At 40.7% G+C, this 26,824-nt stretch overlaps 1 protein-coding gene across 3 annotated transcripts in view; it reads right to left on the bottom strand.

The window, feature by feature from the left end:
• DLC1 (DLC1 Rho GTPase activating protein) overlaps positions 1–26,824 on the bottom strand; it is a 368,479-nt gene that overhangs the window by 178,338 nt on the left and 163,317 nt on the right. For all 3 annotated transcript variants that reach the window (XM_070408308.1, XM_070408300.1, XM_070408301.1), the window contains exon 5: positions 13,751–13,784. In XM_070408308.1, the coding sequence (XP_070264409.1) occupies positions 13,751–13,784 (34 nt within the window). The remainder of the gene's footprint in view (positions 1–13,750; positions 13,785–26,824) is intronic.

Raw genomic sequence — 26,824 nt, 5'->3', positions numbered from 1 at the left:
CATTAAAAACAAACAAAAGAATGGATGGTGGCAGGAAATATAATTGACAATTTGGTCATAATCATAAAATATGGTTATCCTAAAGTAAACCTTTCTATGTAGCTAGCTTTTAAGAAATGGTTAGCATTTCTTTGGAGAATGATTTACTCTAAATTCAGTTAGAAAACTGGAAATGCTTAGAAGCAGCTATTTTCTTCAGTTCTCTAAATTCATGCTATCTCTTCTCTATGATAATGGTGTCACTTGTTATTTATTACCATGACCAAGGGTTGAATTATAACAAAGCAAAACTCAGTTTTTATCTGTCTAACCAAAAGCATAACTGAAAATCTTTTTTTTTTATTGTTTTCTAACCTCATCACTAAATCCCATATGATTTTGACATATTAAAAGTCCTTTATCAATAGTAATTACGGTTGTCTAATGGGCTGCAGGTATTATAGGGGTTATTTAAAGTAAAAAACGGTTTCTGCCTCTGTTTCCTTTCCTACTTAGATAAAAAGTTAAAAATGAGGCTGTCTCGATCTTTGCAGCTGGGACAATAACCACTGACTAATTTAATAAGATTTACTATTCTTAGTAAAAACTATAATCACTCTCCAAGGCCTGTTGGAGTCTGGATGCATCCCATTTTTTTCAAACTTCTCTCCTTCCAAACACAAACTGTGTGCTCCAGCTGGCCGGGCTATACAATTGCATCACTGTGCCTTGTGCATTCCCACTGTGCTAGCTTTGCCAACATCGCTTTCCTTGCCTAGAAAAGTCTCATGCCTTCTTTTCCAGTTTTTCAAGGCTTACTACCCCCCTCCTCCCGCCCCCGCCCCCCCCCCCCCCCCCCGATCCTTGCTGGACCATTCAGCTCAGGTGACCTCTCTCAAATCAATGTCTAGAATCTTCTTTATCTTACCACTGAGCTTACCACTTACATTGCTCAGCAGGCTGGAGGCATTCCCAAAGTCTAGAACAAGGAAATCCTGAGACAACTAAACAGAAGAGGCAGAAAAAGGAGCAAGTATCACATCATTTTTCTCAGTTCCTTTCCCCTTTATCACTGCCCCTCACCTTTCTAGTGGAGGGGAGAGGAAGTGGGAAAGAGGTTAAAGAAGAGAATTGGATGAACTGACATTTGGCTGGACTTAGATGAACCTGGAGTAGGGACAATACATTCCACTGAGGGGGAGCTCAGGATTGTAGCCTTACTAAAGATTGATAACATATTTGTCTGTTTGCAGCAATATATGGTAATAATTTTTCACTGTCACTTGGGCTGTTTTTAAGATTACAAAATTGAAAACTAGGAATGCTTTTTCCCTAAGTCATTCCATCCTTCTCCCATCTGACTGTCCTAGGTCACCACTGGATGGTGGTTTCCTCCTGCACCCCCCACCTCACAGAGATCAGGATTCCTGTTATGGGGTGATTGATAATACCTGCTGGGCGATTCCAGCATGATGGTTATCCCCGAGGTGAGGAGAGGAGGAGTAGGGCTATACAGGAATTTAAAACAAGAACCTGGTCCAAATAAACATCTGCTTATTGAATGTGAGTGGTGGGACACTATAGTTCTCATTGCCTGGTCTCTATTCTTTTTTTTCTCTTTCTATCATGTCTGCATATGAAATTATTTCCACTGTTTAAAATGTTGTTGTCTCTAGTTGATTGGATAATGATTGGGTTGGCTAATGACAAATATATGAAAATATATGACATAATAGGGCATCTTTGAGTACTTTGCTTGTACAATAAACTTTTAATATGTATGTATCTTTTCTCTCACCTAACTACTAGCTCTCTGAGGTAGACAGTTTTATAAGTCCAGCACACTATTTGGTAAAAACAGATATTCTGAAATATTTATGGTTATATTTATAACAAACTATGACCTATTCAGAGTCATGATAATTTTTCTTAAGCCTTAGTATTTTGCGATGCAGTACAAACTTTGACGTACATGTTGAAATATGCTTGCGAGGAAGAATAAATGGGAAACTTTGATTGACACTGACCAGTGATCCTCAAACTTTAGTGTAGATAGGAACTCCCTGGAGAGTATATTATATTTAAGATTCTTAGGCCTACAGATTCTGATTCAGGAGGACGGGAGGCATCCAGGAATCTGAATTTTTAAACAAACATTCTAGAAAATTATGAGGCACATTTGAACAAACATTGCACTAAAGGGGCGTGACTTTGTTTTCAATGAAAAATGCAATTTTTTTCCAACCCCCACATTTTTGCATGTCCTTTATGTGCAAGGCATTCAAAGGTAAACCAGACATGGATTTTATTAAATATTGGGGGAAAATAAGCCTTCATGATCATAATAAAGAGCACAATGGGCTAAAAACCTCAGGAGAAGTTCAAATATATTGAGAGTTCCAGGAGGAAGGTCTGATTTCAGACTAGTGGAGATCATGGAAGGCTTCGAAGAGGAGGTGGATGTGAAAATTTGAAGATAGTATTGAAAGGACATTTTAGGAAAAGGGAACAGTATCAGCAAAGATACTGAGGTAGGAAGTGCAGGATGTGGAGAGTGTGGGCATTTCGGTGAGGATTCTCAGGGCAATTGGTCATGAGGTGGGCAGCTTGGCTGAGAGGGTAGGGCTAGAGATTGTGTAGACATATTGTTAGTTGGATGAGACTCCCAAGAGAAAGTGTAAGGACAGACAAGAAAATAAATTCCAAATATCAATGCCATGCAACTTATTTAAGGCTTGAGAAGGGATTCAGTGAGATAAAGGTACAGTAGTAAATATTCTTAATTGTATTAAAATGATATCAATGAGTACTCTGATACAAATATATAACTTTATTTCTATGTGCTATATGATATTAACTTCCATTATTGGAGACACAATAATCTTCCAATAAGAGAGTTTACCTAAGGTACTTTAAAAATATAACTCCATAAAATTGATCAGATATTTATATTGTTAATGTTTATATCACTTAGACACTTTAGAGAAATATAGAGTAAGGCTAGAGAATCTCAAAAACATTGTGAAGATTTCCCTTGCTCTTCTTTCTTTCAAAAGCAAAACAAAACAAAAACCTGAAACCCCTAAGGGTTAAACAATTTCACTAAAGAAAACAAAAGGGAGGTAAGCTGAAGTCATGGGAAATGGTAAGGAAAGAGCAAGATTCTGAAAACCTACCACAGATGGAGCAAAGATTTTCCAGATGTGGAATTCTTTCTATGCATCAGTGCTGTTAGCTTGGCTCACTTAGGTTCTACCAGGAAAAAAACAAAACGCAACCGTGGCTTCCTTTTAACTTTTATCTGTAATCGAACTAAACCTGCTTTGCTGAAATGTTATATTTTGTTTCCTTTAGGAGAATGTCTTGCTCTCTGTAATTTGCAGTTACTTTTTAAAAGCTGGCTTCCATTCTAGATGGGCGTACTCTTGGAACGCCGGGAGATGCTTGTACGAGTGCCGGAATACCTCCACTTGGAAAGACATTTCTCACGTCTCGTTGTCACAGTCCCCATGTCCACATCACAGAAAGACCAGGATGCGCCCTGAGCGTGAGGACGAGGGGTCGCTGCTCTGTTTATGTTCTGCTGTCACGGACCATCTGGGAAATGGCTCCTGATTAGCTGCAGAACGATGAGTGCCATCTCAGAGTCGGGGTCACAGTTAGGCCTACATGACTAGTTCTTTTTAAATTCGGTACTCAAAAGAATTACGAAATAATGAATGTTTTCATGCATAGCCATAACCCATGGACATAGACAATAGTTCAGTGAAGACCTAGATGGGAGGGTAGGGGCAATATGGATCTCCCAGGTGATCAATGGGAGAAAAGAGGGAACATCTGTAATACTTTCAACAATAAAGATAAGAAAATATAAAAACAAAGAAACCAAGTTAATATATTACACAAAGATAGAACAAATAAATAGATTAATTCAGAAAAAAATAAATGGCTAAATAAAAAAAGATAAATGTTCACTGTGATATATATTATGATTAATGTTTTTTAAAAGTTTTTACATTAAATATATATTAAATAAGTTTCTTTAATCGTGCTATTTCCATACAATTGAATGTTACTCAGACTAAAAAATAGTGTTCTATCAAGTCATGAAAAGACATGGAAGAATTTTAATACATATTGCTAAGTGAAAAAAACCAGTCTGAAAAGGCTATATGCATGTCTATTGCAGAATCACATAGAATAGTTTCCCTGCCCTAAAAATCCTCTATGCTCCATTGATTCATGACTCCCTTCCCCCATCTCCTGGCAACCCCTGATCTTTCTACTATGCTCATAATTTTGCCTTTAAACAAATGTCATATAGTTTGAACTATACTTTCCACTCAGTTTTTCTGTAAGTGTAAAACTTCTCTAAAAAATAAAGTATTAATTAAATAAACCTTTTTAGATGCACAGCACTGTGCTAATTGACTTTTAAAAAGATCTTAAGCTCAGCTGGTATGGCTCAGTGGTTGAGCATCGACCTATGAACCAGGAGGTCACAGTTCAATCCCCGTTAGGGCACATGCCAGGGTTGTGGGCTCAATCCCCAGTGAAGTGGCATGCAGGGGACAGCCAATTGATGATTCTCTCTCTTCACTGATGTTTCTCTCCCTCTCTCTTCCTCTCTGAAATCAATAAAAAAAGATTTAAAAAAAAATGTTTAAAAGACTATTGGGAATCAAGACTGAGACAAATAAAACACTCCATGGATGATGAAAATCCACATATAATAAAGTATGAAAATGACCAGTACAGACTATTGATGCTGTAGTTGTATCCAAGTGTGAAATTCATATGAGCAGGAGGTCATAGAAGGCTCACGGTGATGGTGAGACCCAAATGAAACCTTGGGGGATGAGGGAAGTTGATTTCTGGAAGGGAAACTGAGGGAGCAAAGGTCAAGTTATGCAGGAGCAAATTCAGGAGAAAAGTGAGGTTGCTACCATGACCACAGAGGGAAGCACATGTTAGAGGAGGCTGGGGAATAAGGTTGAAAAGGAAGGGTAAGGTCAAATTATGGAAAAATGTATTGGTCAGCCTGAGGAGTCTTGGCATTTAACCACTGCACACAGCATACGGCACTCATTCTAGACTGGTTGTTTGTGTTGAATCTTGCGTTGGCCACAGTGTGACTTTGGGCATTTTAGAAAACCTCTCTGAGTCTCGGGTTCCTCATCTCCAGAACATAGAAAACGGTAACGCCTACCTTACACGGTTGCTAGAAGATCAAATGAGTTCATATCTACAAAGTGCTTAGAAAAGTGCAGGCACAGAGTAAACGCTTGCTGTTATTATCCATTCAAACATCCATTTGACAAACAGTAAGTGAAAAACTTCCTAAGAGGCTGGCATTTCATGGGTGCAGAGAGAATGTCTGCCTTCCAGGGAATCACAGCACAGCAGGGAAAACATTTGGCTAAATATATCCAAGAAGACCATAGACTTTCAAAGGTGGGTAAGTTCAAGCCCCTGCCAGTTTGGCTCAATGGATAGAGTGTCGGCCTGTAGACCAAAGGGTCCCGGGTTCGATTCCAGTCAAGGGCACTACCTCAGTTTCAGGCTCTTGGTCCTGGTCAGGGGCATGCGGGAGGCAACCAATCGATGTGTCTCTCTAACATCAGTGTTTCTCTCTGTCTCTCCTTCTCCCTTCCACTTGCTCTAAAAATCAATGGGGCAAAAAATAGCCTTGGGTGAGGATTAAAACAAAACAAAACAACAAATTAAAATAAAATCAAGGTGGGTAAGTTCAAGAAGTGATAAACTGTACTGTTATCCTCCATTTATATACTAGTATTTCTTTAAATCCAGAGGAAAGAGTAGATTTAACATTTATATTAAGAAAAAGTTTATAATATTAGCAGTTTGGAGTCACTGGAGTATGTTTTTGGGTACAGAGTAATGGTTAGAAAAATTTAAAAACAAAATGCAAAACCCCATTGTGGTCAGCAAGTGAGAGCTTTTTGATTTTGCTTAAACATCACTTGTGGAATTCTATGAGATCTTTCATACCTGATTACAGTAGTCAGGATGAAAGCTTCTCAAATCCATGACCCGCTTTTTTGCACAAGCCTGCACTACAAGATGGTTACCAGCCTTTTCTTGGGCATTAGTTAATTTTTATGGTTGTTAATAACTGTTTTAAACTCCTCACTTTGATATACTATATCTCAAAATCATATATTCATTCTGCAATAGCAATGTTTATGGATCAATCTGAAAGAGACAATGATCTCAGACTCCTGCCTATAAGGAAACAAATAAAGCCCTTCAGACCAGTGGCGGGTCTGATTATGTCATCTTATATCCAGACAGGTCAGACGTAATGCCTTGCTATATATACCTGTCCAAGATAAATGTACCCCTCCAAAGAAATGAAAATCAATGTACTATTATCTTGTCAGTACATATGTGTTTATATTCATGTTATTAATAAAAGTAACTGAACTACAAACCTCGCTGGGAACTCTATAAAGGTAAGTATTTGATGGCATCTAAGAAATGATCAGATATGATTTACAAACTAAATGAAAGTTCTTCTATTACTTTGTAAATACAGCTGATAGAAAGGGCCTTTTCACAAATTGTCTTTCTTCTGGGAACATTGAAAATGACAAATGAATTTTTCTACGATTAATAGGTCAATGTCCATGAAAATACTGAAATGCAAAACTCCACTGGTAGTTCACAGCCACCTCCTCAGGCTGCAGATAGCCATTCTTTCAAAGGATAAAGGGGGGCGGGCAGATAAAATGTGCTTATGATATTTTGGAGGAAGAAATTTGTAGTTGGTCTAATCTTGTGAAAAGTTACAGTCATTGTAAGACTGGAGATTCACTGAGAGCCCGCATGAGCTGTTTGGTATTTCAAATAAATGGGTTGATTCAAAACTATTTCTGGAGCATCTGCTCTGTGCAAGATACTATACTGGGTATGGGTGAGAAAGATGAAATGAGAGCTTTATGCCTTCACGGAGCTCGCAGCCTGATGTGGAAGACAATTCGTGAACAGAAATACATCGTAGGAATCATTAAATGCTATAGAAAGATATAGCCCCCATCAGATATAAAGACCTGGGAGGGTCACCCCAGCATGTAGGAGGTAACATCTGAACTGGAACTTGTTAAAAGGGAAATTACTATGTACCCATGTTGCTTGAAATATAACTGAGAAGAAAGAGAAATATGTTTGAATGGTTCTGGTTTATGTACTTGGTAATAAACAAAATACCAATAAGAACAGCGAGGAAAGTATTTAGAAAAGTATCTACTATTGAAAAATATTCTATGAATTCAGGATCTTTGCCATTTAAGAATAACTTACTTATATTTTTCATGAATTCCTTGATACCTGAAAGCTAATATATTTCCTCTCAACAGCCCAGTCAACCACAGCCAAGTTTTCATGGATTAGTTTACATTAGGTTTCAGAAAAAATGAGAGGTTGTGTGTGGGCATACCCTACATTCCTGCCTCTTAAACAGGCAGGCGAGCAGAGACCATATACTGAGAAAAGTGAAGCAAGTGAGCATTTATAAGCCATTAGTATAAAAATAATGAAATGCATTTTCTGAGAGTGAAAGGGAATAAAGAATTTGGAATGTTGGCCAAAGCCCAGCCTGGCCAGATAAAGACAATTTTCAGATCCTGCCGAACCCTGTAAAACAGCTGGGGGTCTTTGCGGTTACAGAAAGCGCTCTACTTAGAATAGAATGATAAAATTCTACACGGGCTTTGGGAGTATTTTGGGTATAGAGCAAAGCATTTTCTGGTTTTTAAAAGATCTCGTTTACTCATTCATTTACCGAACATCAAGCATTGGGAGTACAGAGTTGAATGAAACAAAATTCCATCTTTCAGGTACTTACAGTCTAGTGGGTGGGATGGCATTAAACTGGTCTGATTTGTATTAAAATGGAGGCACCAAACAGGGCAGAGTCTTTCAAAGGAGACCTCTGAAATAGAGCCATCCTATTTTTTTTTTTCTTCAAACCCTATTGGATCTGCTGATATTAGAACACGGGTCAGAGTGCAGTAAATTGCATGGATAATCTTCTGAATTGAAGCAATGATGATCAGACTGGAAAAAGGGAATAATTTTGCATTTTAGATCTGTGTGTGTGTGTGTGTGTGTGTGTGTGTGTGTGTGTTGTCACCTGCATTTCCCTTCTTAGTGATCAAAGGCAGCGAAAAAATTAATAGCAAAAGGCACCACGTCTGGGCTTTGTTATTAGTCAGTTTACAAGGTGTTTGGAATGAAATTATGAAAACCCTGGTTTTTCCCCATCCACACTTGTCACAAAGAAGTGTTTGATTTTTATGTCCTGCCTTCCCAAGCCACAACACAAAGTTCGGAGAGACTACGAATCTGTTATATAATCCTGAGAGCTATCTTTCACAAGTGTTTCAGGCTCTAATCTTTCACTATCTGGATTTTTAACATTTCTGGCCAACCAAATAACCCCAGGCAGGAGAACAAACATTCTCAGAAAAATGGCCAAGCAATGCAACCAAAGTCAGATTCTAGAGTCATGTTTCTCAATGATGCCCTTCACATATTTGTATGGGATAGAACTGCAAAGGACACCATTCGTTAATGATCTGGTTGGGATATCTGACAGTTGTGGAAGTGGCAGGAATGATGGAGGAAGTGTGTGTGTGTGTGTGTGTGTGTGGTGGTGGTGGTGGGAGGGGGAGTTAAAGTTTAGAACCCTATTAACTTGAAATCATTAAGATTGAAACCAAAGTATCTTTGTGATTACAATTTATTCATTACCATGTATTTATGGAACACCTACTATGTGCTAATAGCTGTTTTACTTACGGGCCACACAAAGACGATAACCCTGACCTAGAAAAGCTCATGGCCTGGACAAGAGGACACACAATGAAACAAGATAATAAGACTGAAATAGAAAACACATAAAGAGTTCTAGGAGCACAGAATAATCAACGACTAAACTGTTCAGGAAGTAATTCATTAAGGTGGAGGTATGGTTAGATCTAATAAAACAAGTAGAATTTTCAAGATAGAGGTGAACATATTTGCCATTTTTGGCTAACAATACCTGTCTGTTTTCCATGTGACTTAATTTTAGAACAAGAGATTTCATATCACTCCATGTTCTTACTTTTCAAATATTCCCAGAGTCATGTTTTAGTGGCTAATATGCAATGTGAATTCTCTAAGTTACATGCTTCTGTGCAATAGAGAACACAGTCTAAATCATAAAGGTGGATATTTCTCTCTCCCATGTGACTGAATGAAATGAAACTGAGTCCACTTAGGATGAATTCAGGGCAAACACAGTTCATATCTTTTTTTTTTTTTCTGACTAAGCCATCTTTCCCTCTCTATACTACCTATCATCTATATTTTTAAAAAAGACAGTTATGTGATTTACAAAGAGCAGAAAAATATAGACTTAGGCGAGGTTCTCTGGCTGGATGTGGTGGCTGGGGTAAAACAAAGGAATGAATAAACATACACAAAGAAACAGAAAGAAGAGAAGATATTGGTAGGTATACCAGTGAGACTTGTGGCAGAAAACCGAAGCCACATTGGGTAAACTGAGGGAAGTTTAGTCAGAACTATTTATAAAGCTGCAGGGAAACCACCAGGGCAAGAGGAGAGAATGGTTGTCAGCACCTGGAAGCTGGTGTGGAAAGGGCCACCTAAGAGAAGCCAGGAGGCCACACTGGCCCCCCACCTGCATCTCCTGCCCTGGCTCCTCACTGGTGGAATGGGGGAGGCAGGGGGCGGGGGGAGGGCAGCCCATTGATCGTGTGGACCTCAGCCTCCAGGGAACAGAGCAGGGAAAGCAGGGTGGGGCGAGGTGGGTCTGAGGGGCAACATGGACAGATCCAGTGCAGTACATGACACTGCATCCAGATTACACATATCAAGCAGGAAAGTTGGTCCTTATCCTGTAGGGAGAGAAAAAACATGTTGAAGCAGGAATTCAGATGATCAGGTCGTGATTTGCAAAGACAACTGATGAAAGTGTAGAGAACGGACTGATGCAGTGATAGGAAAGGCAGGGAAACCTGCCTGGTCACTGCTGTGAAGTGGGAAGTGGAGGTTGCGTTAAAGCAGAGGCAGGGAGACTGGACAAGGGCTGATGAGCAGGCAGTGCTGACAGGACCCTGTGCAGGAGGTGAGGGGTCCGGTTCCCTCGGGGACTGGGATGCAGGGAGCCATAGGAGAAGGGGACACAGGGGAGGCATTTCTCAGGGACTAATCCTGGTGACAATCAAAGATTATCTGTTCACCAGAGAGAATTTCAGCCTAACAGGCCTTCCCCAGGAGAGGGCAAATAGGACCAATCTTTCTCTCCTGTGAGAACCTCCATCTGGATAAACTCCCTTAGAAGTTGATGGAGAAGGCAATCTCTTTCTTTCACACTGAGAGCTGCTCAGCTCTTAGCTGGTGCCCCGAGGAAGTGCTTACGAACACCTGGCGTGGAGCAGCCACGCAGCTAGCTTCCATTTGGCTTGTCCACACGATGGTTATAAGCTCAGCTAATTATCATAAAACGCAGCTACCATTTTGTAGGACCTGTTTGCGCCAAGCATTGTTGCCTTACAACAGCGTGACAGCGTCTCTGTTTATACTCAAGAAATGAGGAAATGAGGAGGTTAAGTAACTTGCTCAAGGCCACACAGATAGAAAGCAGATGTGCTGGCAAATATACCAATGACATTGGGCCTACTCGTCAAGGGCACACAGACCCTCGTTGCGTAACGGAAGTTATTTGAAAACATTATGTGTTGGATGTATTGATACTTGTGTGATTAATTCTGATTTTTTTTTTTTAAAAACAAATGAATTGTATTCTATTTGAGATCCCGAGAATGCACATTGTGACAGTTTGTGGAAAACAATATTTTTTATTTCCTTCTTTTCCTGGGAAGCTTTCTGCATCAGCTGGGTTAAGGAAGGCTCACTGGGAAGAGGAAGGAGGATGCTAGCCTAATAGAATATTCTCAATTAGAGTTTGACTTCCTTCAGGGCAAGGACTTTGCCTTAGTCTTAATTGCTTTCTTGAGGGAACCTAATACGATGCCCAGTACATGTTGTAGTTCAGTAAGTGTTTGTGGAATGAATGAACGAATGGGAGGCTGTTTCGAAGTTGTTTCCCCTCGGAGTCTTTTGCCATCACAAGGTGGGAGACAGCAGCACCATTGATTCCACTAGGCTTCCTTTACCTAGGAACATGGACCAGAATAGAAGGTGTCTACACAGGGGCAATCATATAACTGCAATTCAAGAGTTATGAATGGAATGTAACCAGAATGATTTCGTTTAGAGCTTTGCAAAGCCTGGTGGAGTTGGTTCCAGTTGGCTTGGAGGAGAGGTCACACAGATTAAAAATAGGCTCTCTCAAGAAGGAACAATAGTCTACATTCACTCAGCAAGACAGAAAAAAATGGCAGGCCTGAGGGGCGGGTAGGAAGCTTAATCCTATTTAAGAGCTCAATTAACCCCCAGAAGATGGAGTGGGTCCTCTGCTTTCATCCTCATTCCTGTCTAGCAGAGCTTAAGAATAGAGATTCATAAAGATAGGAATAAAGAGATTCACATTTGTCTATAACACTCAAATGTTTTCAATATTTTAAATAGGGCATAATAGAGTTTAGGAATACAAGAATGAGATTGCTTTGACTGTTACGGTCCTTAAAAACTTTTGGAGTAAATCATATTCTCTTTTGAACTGTCAAATCTGTTACCATTATTAATTAAATATCCAAACATAAGCCTTTATTTTGACACACATTCTCTGATATTTAAAAAAAAATATCATTCTTTTCTTGCATTTATATTATCAAACTAAACTATATTTCTTCCTAAGCAAATCAGCACATTCTCAAGAAGTAAAAATAAAAATCTTTTCTAGAGTAAATCCTAATCATTCTAATGTTTTAATGTGTAAAAGGAGGGTTCTGCTCAAATCATCCCATCCTGGGTTAAGTATCCGAGATGGGGCCTCCAGGTGACTGGGACCTGGGAAGATCATACATGTTAATTGGTGGGTCTGCGTTTCACAGATCATCTTGTGGCAACTTCTGTGAATGGCCTTTATGAACACTTGGCATTTGTTGCCCAGCAGTATAGAAATGACCGAAAGAGATATTAAATAAAGAATGACAGTTAACTTTGTTTTTGTTGTTCTCAAGGAGGAAAACTTCCAGGATTGTGATAGAAAGTGGTGGTTGCATCATATTTGTACTCTCTGTTTAATTAGTTCCTTGTTGTAACAAAAATATCTTTAACATAGTTGAGAAGCTTGATTAAAAGAGGGGCTCTCCCTATCAATCTGAAGTCATTTAAGTGGCCCCGCAGAAGAGAACTCTGGCTCTCCATCCCCTCAAGAAATGACATGTCCATCCCTTTTTACCCTTCCCCACCAGCCCAGAGTTTACATTCTAATTTCCTCCTTGAGATCTGAGAGAATTTGCTGATGTTCTGGAACAAGATGACAACTTTGCCCTGTTTTTACACTCTGCTTAAATTGCAGCTAATCTTGGGAATCACAGAGAATGTCACAACCAAAGATAAAGCGAGACTTTAGGTAAATTCCATTTCCTTTGTGATGCAAATGACCACTTCACCATTTATTTCTTTGTTCTTACCAGATAGCTAACACAATCTATTTAAGATATTAGAGCCCTGGAACTGTAATTTAAATTTGTTCAATATTTGCTACTCATCCATGTAATACCACTGCATTGTTAAATTAAACAGCTTCCTTCTTAACTGGCACCAGTTCAGTATTTTCCTTCCATTCCGAAGGGCTACCTTTCAACATATGAGCATGAAGAAATCAGGACGAGTCTAACATAAGAGAAAACTCAAGCCACGGAAGGAGACAAACCATAAAAACTTTTGCGCGAAAACTATCTAGCCGCAAACATAAGATCAAGAACTAGAAAGGGAACATCCCCTGCATAAAAATCACATCAGACAAACTCCAAAGCTTCATTATAAAGTCTACTGAAGTCATGCCATTTTTTAGATAATACTATAAACTGTCAATATGGCTCTTAAAAATCACAAGTGTCTAAGAACTAAGTGATGTGCTTCACATTTGGGAGCACACTTTTAATCTGTATTATAAAAACCTATTGTTATTACACAAGAAACATAAGACAATATTGAGGAAGATCCACAGATTTTTTAAAAAAACACATAATCCCACCAATTCAACTCTAATTTTTTGTATTCTATGTTTTTCATCAGACCTTATCCATTTTCCACAATACTGTTAAATAGTTATAATGATAGCACAAAGCACAGAAAATATTATAATTATTTCCAATATTATTCCTATTGCTTTAGAATTATAATTTTGATGGTATAGCATCTGCTTTAAATAAGTACATCTTTTCCTTTGACTACTAAATAAGCTACTTAAGATTAAAAAATAAATATTGATAATTATTAACAACCAATTTCCAAAGACCATTCTCTAGCACAGTAAACAATATCTCATTCTTTCCCTCAAGAAAAAAGTTGTGGTTGCTCTTTATTCATTCCACAAACACTAGTAGGGCTACAAGAAGCACACATCTCATTCTAGTATGATAAAATGCTATACTAGAAAACCACATTTTTTTACATTTTGAACAACACAATTTATTTTTCAGTAATTCAACAATAATATTTGTGCAAAGATTGATGAGATCAACACAGCTTTAATGAAATGTCTACCTGAAGATGCATTTTCATTCTAAAATACATAGAAAGAAAAATAAACCATATTTCCACTTACCAGCCATTTCCTTCTCTGAAATACCTGGGATAGCCTGAAAAAGAAAACCAAAGTTACAAAATTGTGGTATTATTAGAAAGAACCATCAAATAATATTATTACAAAATTTTAAAAAATCAGAAATCTATATGAGCCAGCAATCCCACTTCTGGGTGTATATTCAAAGGAAATAAAAAGACAAAATCAAAGAGACATCTGTACTCCTCTGTTCATTGCAGCATTATTCACAATAGCCAAGATATGGATGTGATATATAATGGAATATTATCTAGGCATGAGAAAGATAATATTCCTGCCATTTGCAATAACATAGACCTCGAGGGCATTATGCTAAGTGAATCAGAGTACATAAGTGGTTACCAGGGACTGTGGTGGAGGTAGGGTGGGAGGTTGGAAGGGTTGGGGGGTGGGGGGGAAATAAGGAGAGGTTGTTAAAAGGGTACAAACTATCGGCTGTAAGATGAATAAATTCTGAGGATGTAAGGTAAACCATGGTGACTACAGTTCATAATATTGTAATATATAATTGATATTTGGTAAGAGAGTGAAACTTAAATGTTCTCATCAAAAAAGGGCAAATATCTGAGGTAACGGATGTTAATTAGATGTAAACAATTCTTTCACAGCGTATACATATATCAAATCACCACAAGGTGCACTTGAAATATCTTACAATTTTATTTGTCAACTAGAGGCCCAGTGCATGAAATTCATACATCGGGGGGTGGGGGAGTCCCTCAGCCCGGCCTGTGCCCTCTCACAGTCTGGGAGCCCCGCGATTGATTGTCCCAAAAATGTAGGCCCTGCCCACCTGGTTGGGGCTCTGTGATGGATTGCCCCCCCACAGAGGGAGGCCCCACCCACCTGCTGCAGTGCTGCTGTCGGGTTGCCTGGGCCTCCCTGTTTGGGGCAATCGTGAAGCCCCCTGATTGATTGCCCCTCTGGCCGGTGGCCTGGTTCTCCCTCTGTGGGGCGATCATGGGGCAATGGCGGGGCCCCCAACCAATTGCATTGCACCTGCCTTGGCTGGCCTGGCACCAGTGGGTGTCATAGCATGGTCCTCTGGACGGTTGTTCCACTATTTGGCCATTCGGTCGATTTGCATATTATGCTTTTATTAATATAGATTATACCTCAATAAAGCTAAAAAGAAAAAGAAAAATGGGAGTTGTGGAACTGTCAGCAAAGTTACTAGATCCATCTATAATAATTTTAAATCATCATGTAACTGTTTTCTTCTCTGAAGACAAACTCATGTTGCCCTTAAAGACAATGGTGATAAATGAGACTAAAACACTCTTTGAATTTGGGTAGAATCGTTGGAGTCCATTTGTTTTGTTCTACTTTGGGAGTCCAAAAACGTAAATTGCTTACTCGGTCTCTTCCATTTCAAATCTCTGTCCTTTTCTTCACTGCCCAGAACCTTCCCCTGTGAAACAGGGAATCACTCCTAGTTCACCAGGTTGCCGAGAGGACTGTGGTAGCTTCCAGAAAGCATACGAGATCCTGAGGAAAAGGCAGCTGCTCTGTTTGCTACTATGGGCTTTGGGCCAATGGGCCTAAGCCTCTCTGACATGAGAGGTCTAGAAGTTTAGTTTCCAGCGTATTTTCTATCACTATCATTATTTTAAAAACAGAGTTTAGAATGAAATGCTTACAAAAGACTTTATAGTATAAATGTCTAGTTCTACTGTTTGTGGAGACTCTAAAAATATTTTAGGAAGTTGGACTTCTGTTCCCATTCACTTCAGTTATTCATGTATAAAATACAGTTAGCATGAGGATACTAATTTGTACTGGAAACCTGTTATAAGTCTGTCTGACCTACTGGGATTTGAAGCCTTCTACCCTACAGCCATTGATCACACAAGACATCCACAGTGATGTTTCTCCCCTTCTTCAAGGAACAAAGTCCTTACAGTTAGAGTAAGAAAAATAGACACATGGGTAGCTAATTTTGTTGTGTGTGTGTGTGTGTGTGAGAGAGAGAGAGAGAGAGAGAGAGAGAGAAACTTTATAGCAAAGTTTCCCTACAGTTTTGGTGGTGTTTTGTTTCTATGTGTCTTTTTGGAAAGGATTTAAAAATGACATTAAATCCATCCTATGTTATATATATATATTTAATCTTCTTAATGTTTTATTTTTATTGATTTCAGAGAGGAAGGAAGAGAAAGAGAGAGAGATAGAAACCTCAATGATGAGACAGAATCTTTGATTGGCTGCCTCCTGCACACCTCACCCTGGGGATTGAGCCTGCAACCTGGGCATGTGCCCTGGCTGGGAATTGAACCGTGATCTCCTGGTTCATAGGTGGTTCAACCACTGAGCCATATCAGCTGGGCTAGAGATCACAGCTTTTAAATTGACTTATTTTTTTGTGAAAAGAAAATAAACAACAAAACAAAACAAAACAGGAACCTTTTCATTGTCAAGCTTGTCAAGGTTGGTGATAGATAATCAAAGGATGTTTAATGAGAAAGTTCCTTAGTATATAAATAGTTAACTAATACTTATTACTACATTCTTAGTATGTGCCAGGCAAAGTTTTGAGCTTTTACTCCATAACCTCACTCAGTCCTTAGAACAATCCCATGAAGTCCTGGAGAGCAAAGCAACTTGTGTGAGGTCACAGTCGGTCCTGGGAGACAGGGCCCAACCACTGGCACGCTGACCTCTGTGGTCACTGACACTATTTTCAAAACACTAAAGAGCAGGAAGGTTTGAAGAGATCCCATGATAAGATACTAGCTTAAATCACAAAATATCTGTGCAGGCATAACTGTGATAGACAGTTACAAAATCTAAGTAAGCTCTCTCTTCTTACAGTTAAGGCCATAAGGCAAATTGAGTGTCTTGCTCCACATTACAACTTGCCGGTGACAGGCCTTCCTTATTTTATTCTATTTGATTACAAAGTATGCAACCGAGCACATGTAAGTAAATATTTAATAAAATGTTGATGAGCTGCACCATGAAGCAAAGATATTTTAGACTCCATACAGCCTGTGCTAATACTTCAGGGAGCCAATGTCAATTATTTTAAATCGCACCACATTCTGCATGATTCTTTAAGCTACCAAGGCTCACTTCCATATTATGAGATAGAGCAAGGAACGTCAAAGTTTAATGTAACCTAGAATTTGATAACTTCTCTTTTAAGTAAAACCACATATTAATATGAGCTGGGTGTCCCTCAGCTGAATTATCTTCGAATTTGAGGTAGAATTGTCTCTTTCGAATATGGTTTATAAATAATTGATTGAATTTGTGAGATTTCCCAGGGACGAAAGGAATTAAATATATAAAAAAAATACTGACACTTGGTTCTCAATTAATTAAAGCTATTTGTAGATTCATATTAGATGCCTCCCATTATTCTATCTACAACAACCTTTAGTGAAGAAGTTTTCTTCTTTGTGGAATTCATACCCAATTAAAGAAGATGTGTGAAAAGATAAAGAATAGATCCATGCAGTGGATGCTAAATGACAATAAATAACACCGCCACTGATGGGCTGTTAACAGGAGTAGGGATATAGTAGATAATTAGGGCTACCCAAGTGAAAATGAAATGGTTTTCTTGGGCCTCAAACCTTCAGGAAGGAGTCGTTGGTCAAAGTTTTTTTTCCCCCCCTTTGACATCTGAGAAGAGAAATGGTTAGGTTTGGGGTCCATGTCCTGAGATTCCTTAGTGTTATGTCTGTTGCTTAGAAAGAAACATCCTATGCAGGCTGGCTAGAGAGTCTGGTACAGAGTAAGTGTTCATCAAATATTTGTGGAATTAAAATACCAAATGCATATTTGTATGTACAGTTTAAATAACATGTATGCCTGCTGCTTATGAGAAAGCTCCCATAAAAGGCATATTTTGGAATTCATTAGGGGCTTTTGTTAATAGCTGCCACATGTTTCATTTGAACTGTATCCTCAGGAAGTGATTTAACATTTCTGGCAATAAAGCAATTAAACAGGATTTTCCTGCTGGCCATATGGGTTCGCTGTAACTTCATATTTTCTTCTCTCATTTCTCAGTGGAACAAAGGGAAATCTACTAATAACTTCCAAATGAGAGAAAAAAATAATTCATAGTCTTTTGTTATTATTCTTCATGATAGTCAAATGATAGAATAACAACCTTTGATATATGGTCATACTGACCCTCCAATGGTTCTCCGCACGTGAAGATTTTCATTTAAGTTAATCTGCTAAGGTGTTTTACAACTGAATTTTTAAAAAGCCATTTAAGAAAGTGCTTTTTTAGGAAGAGGGGAGGAAACAATTTGCTCTTTCTTAATGAGCTCTTTAAAAGCTGTGTGTGGGAGCTCAGGCTGTGTGTGAGTCTGTTTGTGTTTTGGGATGTAAAAAATGGCTGGGGAAATGCTGATTTTGACATGCCTGGCGGAAATGTTGGAGACACATGTTGATTCTTTTGATCTGTGCTAGGATGGCTTTCTGCACTTACAGGGGGGCCGCAGCCGAACACCTTTGAGGGCCTTACACTAACTGCATAGAAGCTGCTGACATAAACAGTAACTAAGTAATAGATGTCGTATCTGGATCTTTTTAAATCTAATGATAATGGAAACATTCTAATTCATCCAATTTCTTTTTGATGATTTTAGGTGAAAATTGAGATTGACATTGGCTCCCTGAAGCATTAAATAATTTTAATGATTTTCTCCTTTAATATGTTATTTTTATTAATATGCTATGTTCCTCATCTATATCTATATCTATATATCTATATCTCTCTCCTCCTCTCTCTCTCTCTCTCTTTCTCTCTCTCTCTCTCTCTCTATATATATATATATATGTATATATAAATATGGTATTCAGGCTCACAGAATACTACCATTAAAAGGCCCTTTGAAAGCTAACCCCTTCCAACAATGGGCAGCTATGACAGACTGAAAGTTTCCATGAAGGGATTCATTTTCATCCCGCATTAAAATAAAAAGCCCTACCATCAATTTTGTGCTTTCTCTCTTTACAGACAGTGCTTGTTTTGCATGTTTTAAAAAATATTAGCGATGTCACACAGAAGTTTAGGGAATATTCTGTTCTTTTCTATAGAGATTTCCTCCATTTGCCTTTTTAAAAATGGCAGGAACCAGTGGCAGAGTAACGTATTCCTTTCCTTTAAAAACATTCACTTTTGTTCCCACAAAAATATCTTACAGAGAAATTTAGAAAGGGGTGATTATGTCCTCAGAAATTTCAGGAAAGCCTCCCTCAGTGATGGAATAGCTCTGTCTCAGATGAGGGCACAAGAGGCCATCGTGGGCACAATGGGCAGCAGGAAGGGTTTGGGGCTTCACATTTTTTGGGGGGAAGACATGAAGGACAACATAAAAAAAGGTGCATTGGAAAATGGGTTTGTTTCCATCTCTTTCTTTAAAGACTCTTTTGAAATCACTCCAGTCTGCGATATTATTAGCCAGTCAATGATTTCTGTTTGCTTTCATTTGAACAAAGAAGTTCATTGAAAAGGCGTGTCTGACTGACGATCTGATGTCATCCCTTTTGGTTTACAAAATACTTCCCTAGCTTTGAGAGTCATCGCTCCTTCATTGAAAATAGAGGCTCTTCTTGGTGGGCGGAATTTAATATTATTTAGTCCTGTTTCCCAAACTATAGCACTTTGAATACCACCTTTACAATTTGTACCACATACCTGAATTACCTAGAAACTATTTATTTAATAATTTTTTAAAAATATTAAATTTAAACACATTTCAAAGGGGGGTCAGGGGACTGGGTGAAAAAGGTGAGGGGATTGAGAAGTACAGATTGGTAGTTACAGAATAGTCATGGGGATGTAAAGACCAGCGTAGGGAATATAGGTGATAATATTGTAATAGCTATATATGGTGCTAGGTGGGTACTTGGAAATATTAGGGGGAACACTTTGTAAAGGATATGATTGTCTAACCACTATGCTGTACACCTGAAACTAATACAAAATAATATTAAATATAAACTGCAATGAAAAAGTACACCATTGAGAAAATACAAAACATAAGGAAACATAAATACATTTCTTTTTTTCATGTGACTTGCTTCCAATAATAAAAATAAAACACATAAATTTATGGGGTTAAACATTTGATTATATTATTCCTAGTACACGTTAACATAACTACATGTAAGGAAAAATGACATTTAAGACAGGTGACTTATTCAGTGAGCAACTGCTTCAGAATGACTGCTTATTTTTCCTGCTGGACGATGGTAATCAGCAATTCATCTGCCCTTCGGTGCTATCCTTTATGTCGTCTCATTCTTCCTAGTGTCCCTCATAATGGGTTTTTCCCCATTTTGTCCATGTCCTTATTTTTCAAGCCTGAGTCAGAGTTTTCTGCTGGTGTGTAACCCTCGTTCTCGCTCTACCTGAAGGACATTGCAAAGGCAACTGTCCCCGCCACAGTTTACCACTCCCCACTGTTTGCTTTAAAATGCTTGAACGATGCTGCTCCCTCCTCCTGGAATGCTCAGCGTCCAGCTACGTGCTGTGCTCTCAGATCCTCAGCCTCGTGGGCCCAGTTCTAGTTAATTAGTTAACAGACACATATTGAGTAACCACTACATGTGCAGTCTTTTACCAAGTGCTCTGGTGGCACTAAAAGAAATAGAAGATCTGCTGTAAAAATAAGGAATCTAAGTGTGAATTCAAGACTGAAGGCTAAAACGGAAAATGATGGGTATGAACAAGTACTAGGCTCCCTGCTGCCACTAATTAGCTCTGTGCCTTTTGGCAGGTTTCTAGAACTCTCTGAGCTCAGGTAGAAATAATACCTACATCTCAAGGCTATTTGGGGATTAATTGAAATACTGCACAAAAGGGGATTAACACCGCACTTATCCCAGAACTCCCTAAGTGTAAATTATTCTTATGGTTGGATCCGTCATTGTGACATAAAAACATGACTACATAGCCTGGCCAGTGTGGTTCAGTGGTTGAGCGTCGGCCTATGAACCAGAAGGTCGCTGCTCAGTTCCCGGTCAGGGCACATGCCCGGGTTGCAGGCTCGATCCCCAGTGTGGTATATGCAGGAGACAGCTGATCAAGGATTTTCTCTCATCATCGATGTTTCTATCTCTCTCTCCCTCTCCCTTCCTCTATGAAATCAATAAAAATATATATTTTTAAAAACTACATATTTTATTCTGAAATAATTCAAAGGAGAATAGGCTGTCTGTCTCTGCCTCCTCCTCCACCCTCTGTCAGATTAACTTGTTTCCTCATGTTCATTCCTCCTTTATTTATTTTGAACTATTTGTAATTATTTACTGTTATTTTGAAAAAAAAATTCTTATTTTTTTTGTCAACTATTTTCCTTAAGTCGCCCAGTTTGGAGGCCACCATTCTTAGCCCTCACCCTTAACGTGAAGCCTGTCACCAGGCGGGTCTGTTCTTTGCCCTTGTAGGTATAGGCCAGTGATGACGAACCTATGACACGCGTGTCAGAGGTGACACACAAACTCATTTTTTTTGGCTGATTTTTCTTTGTTAAATGGCATTTAAATATATAAAATAAATATCAAAAATAGTCTTTGTTTTACTATGGCTGCAAATATCAAAAAAATGTCTATATGTGACACGGCACCAGAGTTAAGTTAGGGTTTTTCAAAATGCTGACATGCCGAGCTCAAAAGGTTTGCCATCACTAGTATAGGCAAAAGATACTATCCATCCCGGGTCCTTACAAAGGAGTTCTGTGCTCCCAGGTGTGTGCATCCTGGAGCTTCAGGGCCTGAGGGCATATGTGGAAGTGACCCTTGTACCAGAAGATGCACAACTTTTCTCTTCTGTCCTTGTGGAACCTTGGGTGACCTCTGAATGGTAGAAAATAACTGGGGACATCACTCACATTTAACCAGATACCTAATGAGATTTATACTATATCATTTTTCTATAATTTCATACATGATTCAGAAATTGTTATTTACTTTATACTTTTATTATTTTAAAATTTTATTATTATAAGAGAGGCCCGATGCACCAAATTCGTGCAAGAGTAGACCTTCCTTCCCCTGGCTGCTGGCAATGGCTTCCCTGTGGCACCTGGGACCTGGGCTTCCCTCCAGCACCTGGGACCTGGGCTTCCCTCTTGCCACTGGCAGGCTCCCGGGACCCGGGCTTCCCTCTGGCCACTGGCAGGCACCTGGGACCCAGGCTTCCCTTGCAGCCCTGGCTTTGTCCAGAAGGACATCCAGTCTAACTAGCATATTTTGCTTTTATTATTATAGTTATTATATTTTTAAAATCTTCACCCAAGGACATGCTCATTGATTTTAGAGAGAGGGGAAAGGAGAGAGAGAGAGGGAGAAAGAGAGAGGGACACACAGACACACATCAATGTGAGACTGAAACATCGATTGGTTACCTTCCCGAACATGCCTTGACCTGAATAGAAACTGCAACCTTTCAGTGTACAGGATGATGTTCCAACCAACTGTGCCACACCAACCAGGGCTATTATTATTATTTTCATTATTTATTACTATGTTTATACTGTTACCCACGTTTATGGACTATAATATTGCCTTGTCTGAATGTACAAGTTTATTTATCTATTCACCTACTGAAGGACATCTTAGTTGCTGCCAGGTTTTGACAATTAATTATGAATAAAGCTTCTACAAACATCCATGTGCAGGTTTTGGGGACTTACATTTTCAACTCCTTTGGGTAAATACCAAAGAGTGAAATTGCAAATTGTATGGTAAGAATGTGCTGAGTTTTGTAATGTTCATTTTTCGATGACATAAAAGTTACAAATAGCTGTATCACTGTCAGTCAGGGTGGGTTTGTCTTTCTGGCTCCTATGGTCTTGTCTAGTAGGTGTGAGGTTCATGTGCTGAGAACAGTTCTCACTTTAATGTAATGACTAGTGATAAACAGACTCTTTCCCCAACCCTTTCCAGATGTAATCTAAAAAACACCTCCCTTTTAAGAACAGCAGGCAGGCTGCTCCCTGGTCTAACGAAGTACACTCAGACACAAGTGCTTAGGGACAGCTAGCTCCTGATTTCCGGTGGTGACAAAAGCGTCTGGCACTGCTGCCCCACCTGTCACTTGGTGTACCTGCCAGTTTTGCTCTGGTGCTTGCTGGAGCCAGCAGGATCGTCAGAGCCTGCAGGGCAGGAGGGAAATGTGGGTTAGGTGTATGTGAAATATGCATATGAAATGTGGGCAAGGAGAATATTACTGGAGAGACGACCAGACCTCAGTTCTTGTTTTCTTGAGGGAAAGAGTTCAATCAAGAGACAAAGTTTAGCAAAGTAAGGAAGAATTCATTGGCTGAAGCAAAGATATACTTAGGACAGTGAAAAAAGGAAAGGGCTAGAAGAACTAAGAGGAGAGCTTAGGCTGGGCTGCTTCAGCTCACTGAGAAGTCAGAGAAAAGGGGGCCTTAGAGACAAGTTCAGGGGTTAGCCCAGGACAAGCTGCAGCTGCCTATTGCTCCCCTTGTTACAAGTCTCATGGGGTCCTTAGAGGGAAGAAGCGGGGAAGGGAATGGCATGGGCATGCTCCCCTGGAGGGACCTTTGTTTCCAGAAGTGTTAAAAGTTGAGTGTCTAGGGGAGGTTTTAGGGGGGGGATCAATAGAATATTCATCAGTTTTATGCTGCTGTGCCAAAATGAGATTTTATTCTGTTAACTTGTCTGTCCTTGGGTATTGTTGGCCAATGGAATTTAATGGATTTCTGTTATTTGTCTCCCTAAGTAGGGTGAGGTGATTCAAACAATTTTCCCTCTGGTTAGAGAGAAGTGCAAACCATTTGCTCTTAAGTGTCCTTGGTTTAGGGAAGATAGAATTTACTAGGTGGCTGCAAACTGCTGTTTAACTGTTTTTAGTCTTAGTTTACCTATTCTGCTTGTCCTGGAATTTTCCTAGCTTCTTACTATGTTATGACAAGTGGGGGAGCAGTTCTGCTAGACAGTGTATAGAGTACAAGGGTGTTTCATTATCCTACATAATAAAAGGGTAATGTGCAAATAGACCGAATGGCAGAACAACAGAACAACCAATCAAAGCGTAATATGCTAAGGCTGCTCCACTGCTTGCTATGGCATGCACTGACCACCAGGGGGCAGGCAGTCAACTTGTCGACCAGTCGCTATGACATGCACTGACCACCAGGGGGCAGATGCTCCAACCGGTAGGTTAGCTGCTGCTGGGGTCCAGCTGATTAGAACTGAGTGAGATGGGCCATACGTGCCCTGGAGCCCTCCCGCGTCCTCTCCCCGGCCTGATCATGCACTGGTGGGGCCCCTCAGCCTGGCCTGCGCCCTCTCGCAATCTGGGACCCCTAAGAGGATGTCAGAAAGCCGGTTTCAGCCTGATCTCACAGGCCACTCCCCTTGGGAGGGTGCCAGTCACAGGGCTTATGGCTGGCAAGTGCTCCAGCAGCAGCACAAGCCTCTCCCAACTGAGACTGATTTGGCACGAGCCAGTGGCAGGCACAGTGGGCCGGGATGAGTGGGAGTGGCAGGTAGGAGCCGCAGGCAACATTAGACTATGGGTGTTAGCCCGATCCCTGCAGGCCACCCAGAGAGACCTCACCCATGCACGAAATCATGCACCAGGCCTCTAGTTTATCATCTCATATAATAAAGAGGTAATATGCTAATTGACCATCACGCCTTCACAAGATGGTGGCACCCTCAGCCACAAGATGTCGGCACCCAGTTCCCTCAGCCCTGCTGGGGGGCAGCAGGTGCATGGTGTGGCTGGGCCCATTCTCTGGCGGGTCTGGCCACTTTGTGCATCTGCTGCTAGAGTCCCCCAGTCCCCTTGGCCCCGCAAGCAGTGAATTTTCATGCGACCATTACCTTTTCAAAAAATCCTTACTCAAGGATATGATTATTTCTTTTAGATCATCTGTTCTCGGGGAGAAGGCCTAAGCCAGCAGGTGGGCATCCCCCAAGGGTCCCAGACTGTGAGAGGGCTCAGGCTCGGCTGAGACACCCCCCTCCCCGTGCATGAATTTTCATGCACCAGGCCTCTAGTATAATATAAAAATCTATGATGGTAGGAAACAAATACACAAACAAAGGGGACATCTGTAATACTTTCAACAATAAAGATAAATTAAAAAAAAAACTATAATGGCCCAAATGGCATGGCTCAGTGGTTGAGCATCCATCTATGAACCAGAGGTCATGGTTCAATTCTTGGTCAGAGCACATACCTAAGTTGTGGGCTTGATCCCCAGTGGAGGGTGTGCAGGAGGCAGCCGTTCAATGATTCTCTCTCATCATTGATGTTTCTATTTCTCTCTCTCCCTTCCTCTCTGAAATCAATAAAAACATATTAAAAACAACAACAACAAAACTATTATGGTTATGTAATTTTTGAGTAGCATTTTTTTGGTTTGTGTTTTTGCAGTAATCACAATTAATTTAAGCAACTCCTTTAACTCTCAAAAGTGTCCCAGTTTATATGATAATTTATATGGAAGTACTTTGTATGAACTTCATCTACACCATCCCATGCCCCTGGCACCCTATGGGGAGCTCCAGAAAGGGAAAAAAAGGTGTGATATTGTGATTTATAATAAGAAAATATAGTTAGTCTCCTTCCTGGCACAGAGCTCCTAAAACTCTTGGAATTTCCTAAGTGATGACAGTGATAAAGGTGTCTTTTGTTATGTTCCTGATGTGACTTCTGGAAAGCACCTAAGGATGGGGGCTGGTTGCCAGTGGAGCAAACCATGTGATTAGAGAGTTAGAACTCTCAGTCCTACCCCTCCCCTCACCTCTACCTCCACCTCAGGGGAGGAGAGAGAGGCTGGAGGTTGAGTTGGTTGCCATTGGCCAATGGTTTAATCAATCACACCTTGCAATGAAGCCTCCATAAAAATAAAAAGGAAGGGGTTTGGAGAGCTTATTGACGGTAAACAAATGAAAATTTGCTGTTTGGCTACTTGGAGAAGGCATGGAAGCTCCATTTCCTTTCCTCAAACCATGCCCTAAGCATCCCTTCCATCCACTTGTTCCTGAATCATACCCTTTTATAATAAACTAGAGGCCCGATGCACAAAAATTTGTGCACTCGGCGGGGGGTCCCCCAGCCCGGCCTGTGCCCTCTCACAGTCTGGGACCCCTCGGGAGATAACGACCTGCTGGCTTAGGCCTGCTCCCAGGTGGCAGAGGGCAGGCCCAATCCCTAGGTGCAGCCCCTGGTCAGGCTCAGAGCAGGGCCGATTGGGGAGTTGGGGCACTGCCCTGTAATGCACAGAGCAGGGCAGATTGGGAGGTTGCGATGCCACCCTCAGTCAAGCTCAGGGTAGGGCCGATTGGGGGGTTGGGGCACCGCCCCCTGTCACACTCAAGGCAGGGTCGATGGGGAGGTTGTGGCGCCACCCCCTGTCACACACAGAGCAGGGCCGATCAGGGGGTTGGGGCGCTGCCCCCTGTCACTCACAGAGCAGGGCTGATCAGGGGGTTAGTGTGCCACACCCTGTCAAACACAGAGCCACAGGACAATCAGGGGATTGGGGAGCTCCCCCCTATCAGGCACAGAGCAGGGCTGATCAGGGGGTTGGGGCGCCTTCCCCTATCACGAACAGAGCAGGGCAGATAGAGAGGTTGTGGCCCCGCCCCCTGTCACACACAGAGCCACAGGGTGATCAGGGGATTGGGGAGCTCCCTCCTATCAGGCACAGAGCAGGGCTGATCAGGGGGTTTGGGCGCTGCCCCCTGTCACTCTGATCCCGATGCCGGGAGCCTCGCTGCTCCGCTGATCCCGGTGCTGGGAGGCATATTACCCTTTTACTATATAAGATAGAGGCCTGGTGCATGGGTGGGGGCTGGCTGGTTTGCCCTGAAGGGTGTCCTGGATCAGAGTGGGGGTCCCACTGGGGTGCCTGGCCAGTCTGGGTGAGGGGCTGAGGGCTGTTTTCCAGAAGCGGGTGACTGAAGCTCCCAACTGCTCCTTTTTTTCTTTTTTTGTTTTTTATTCTGGGCCAGCTTTAGCTCTGAGGCCTCACTACTGAAAACATCGATACAATGTTGCAGTCCGGCTGGCTGAAGCCCGGCTGACTAAAGCAGGTTACTGGGGTTTTG

Source organism: Myotis yumanensis, unplaced genomic scaffold (genome assembly GCF_028538775.1).
Source record: "Myotis yumanensis isolate MYYU_CA2020_CCGP unplaced genomic scaffold, mMyoYum1.0.hap1 SCAF_3, whole genome shotgun sequence".
NCBI lineage: Eukaryota > Metazoa > Chordata > Mammalia > Chiroptera > Vespertilionidae > Myotis > Myotis yumanensis.
The sequence above is the reverse complement of the archived record's forward strand: the minus strand, read 5'-3'. Positions and strand labels throughout refer to the sequence as shown.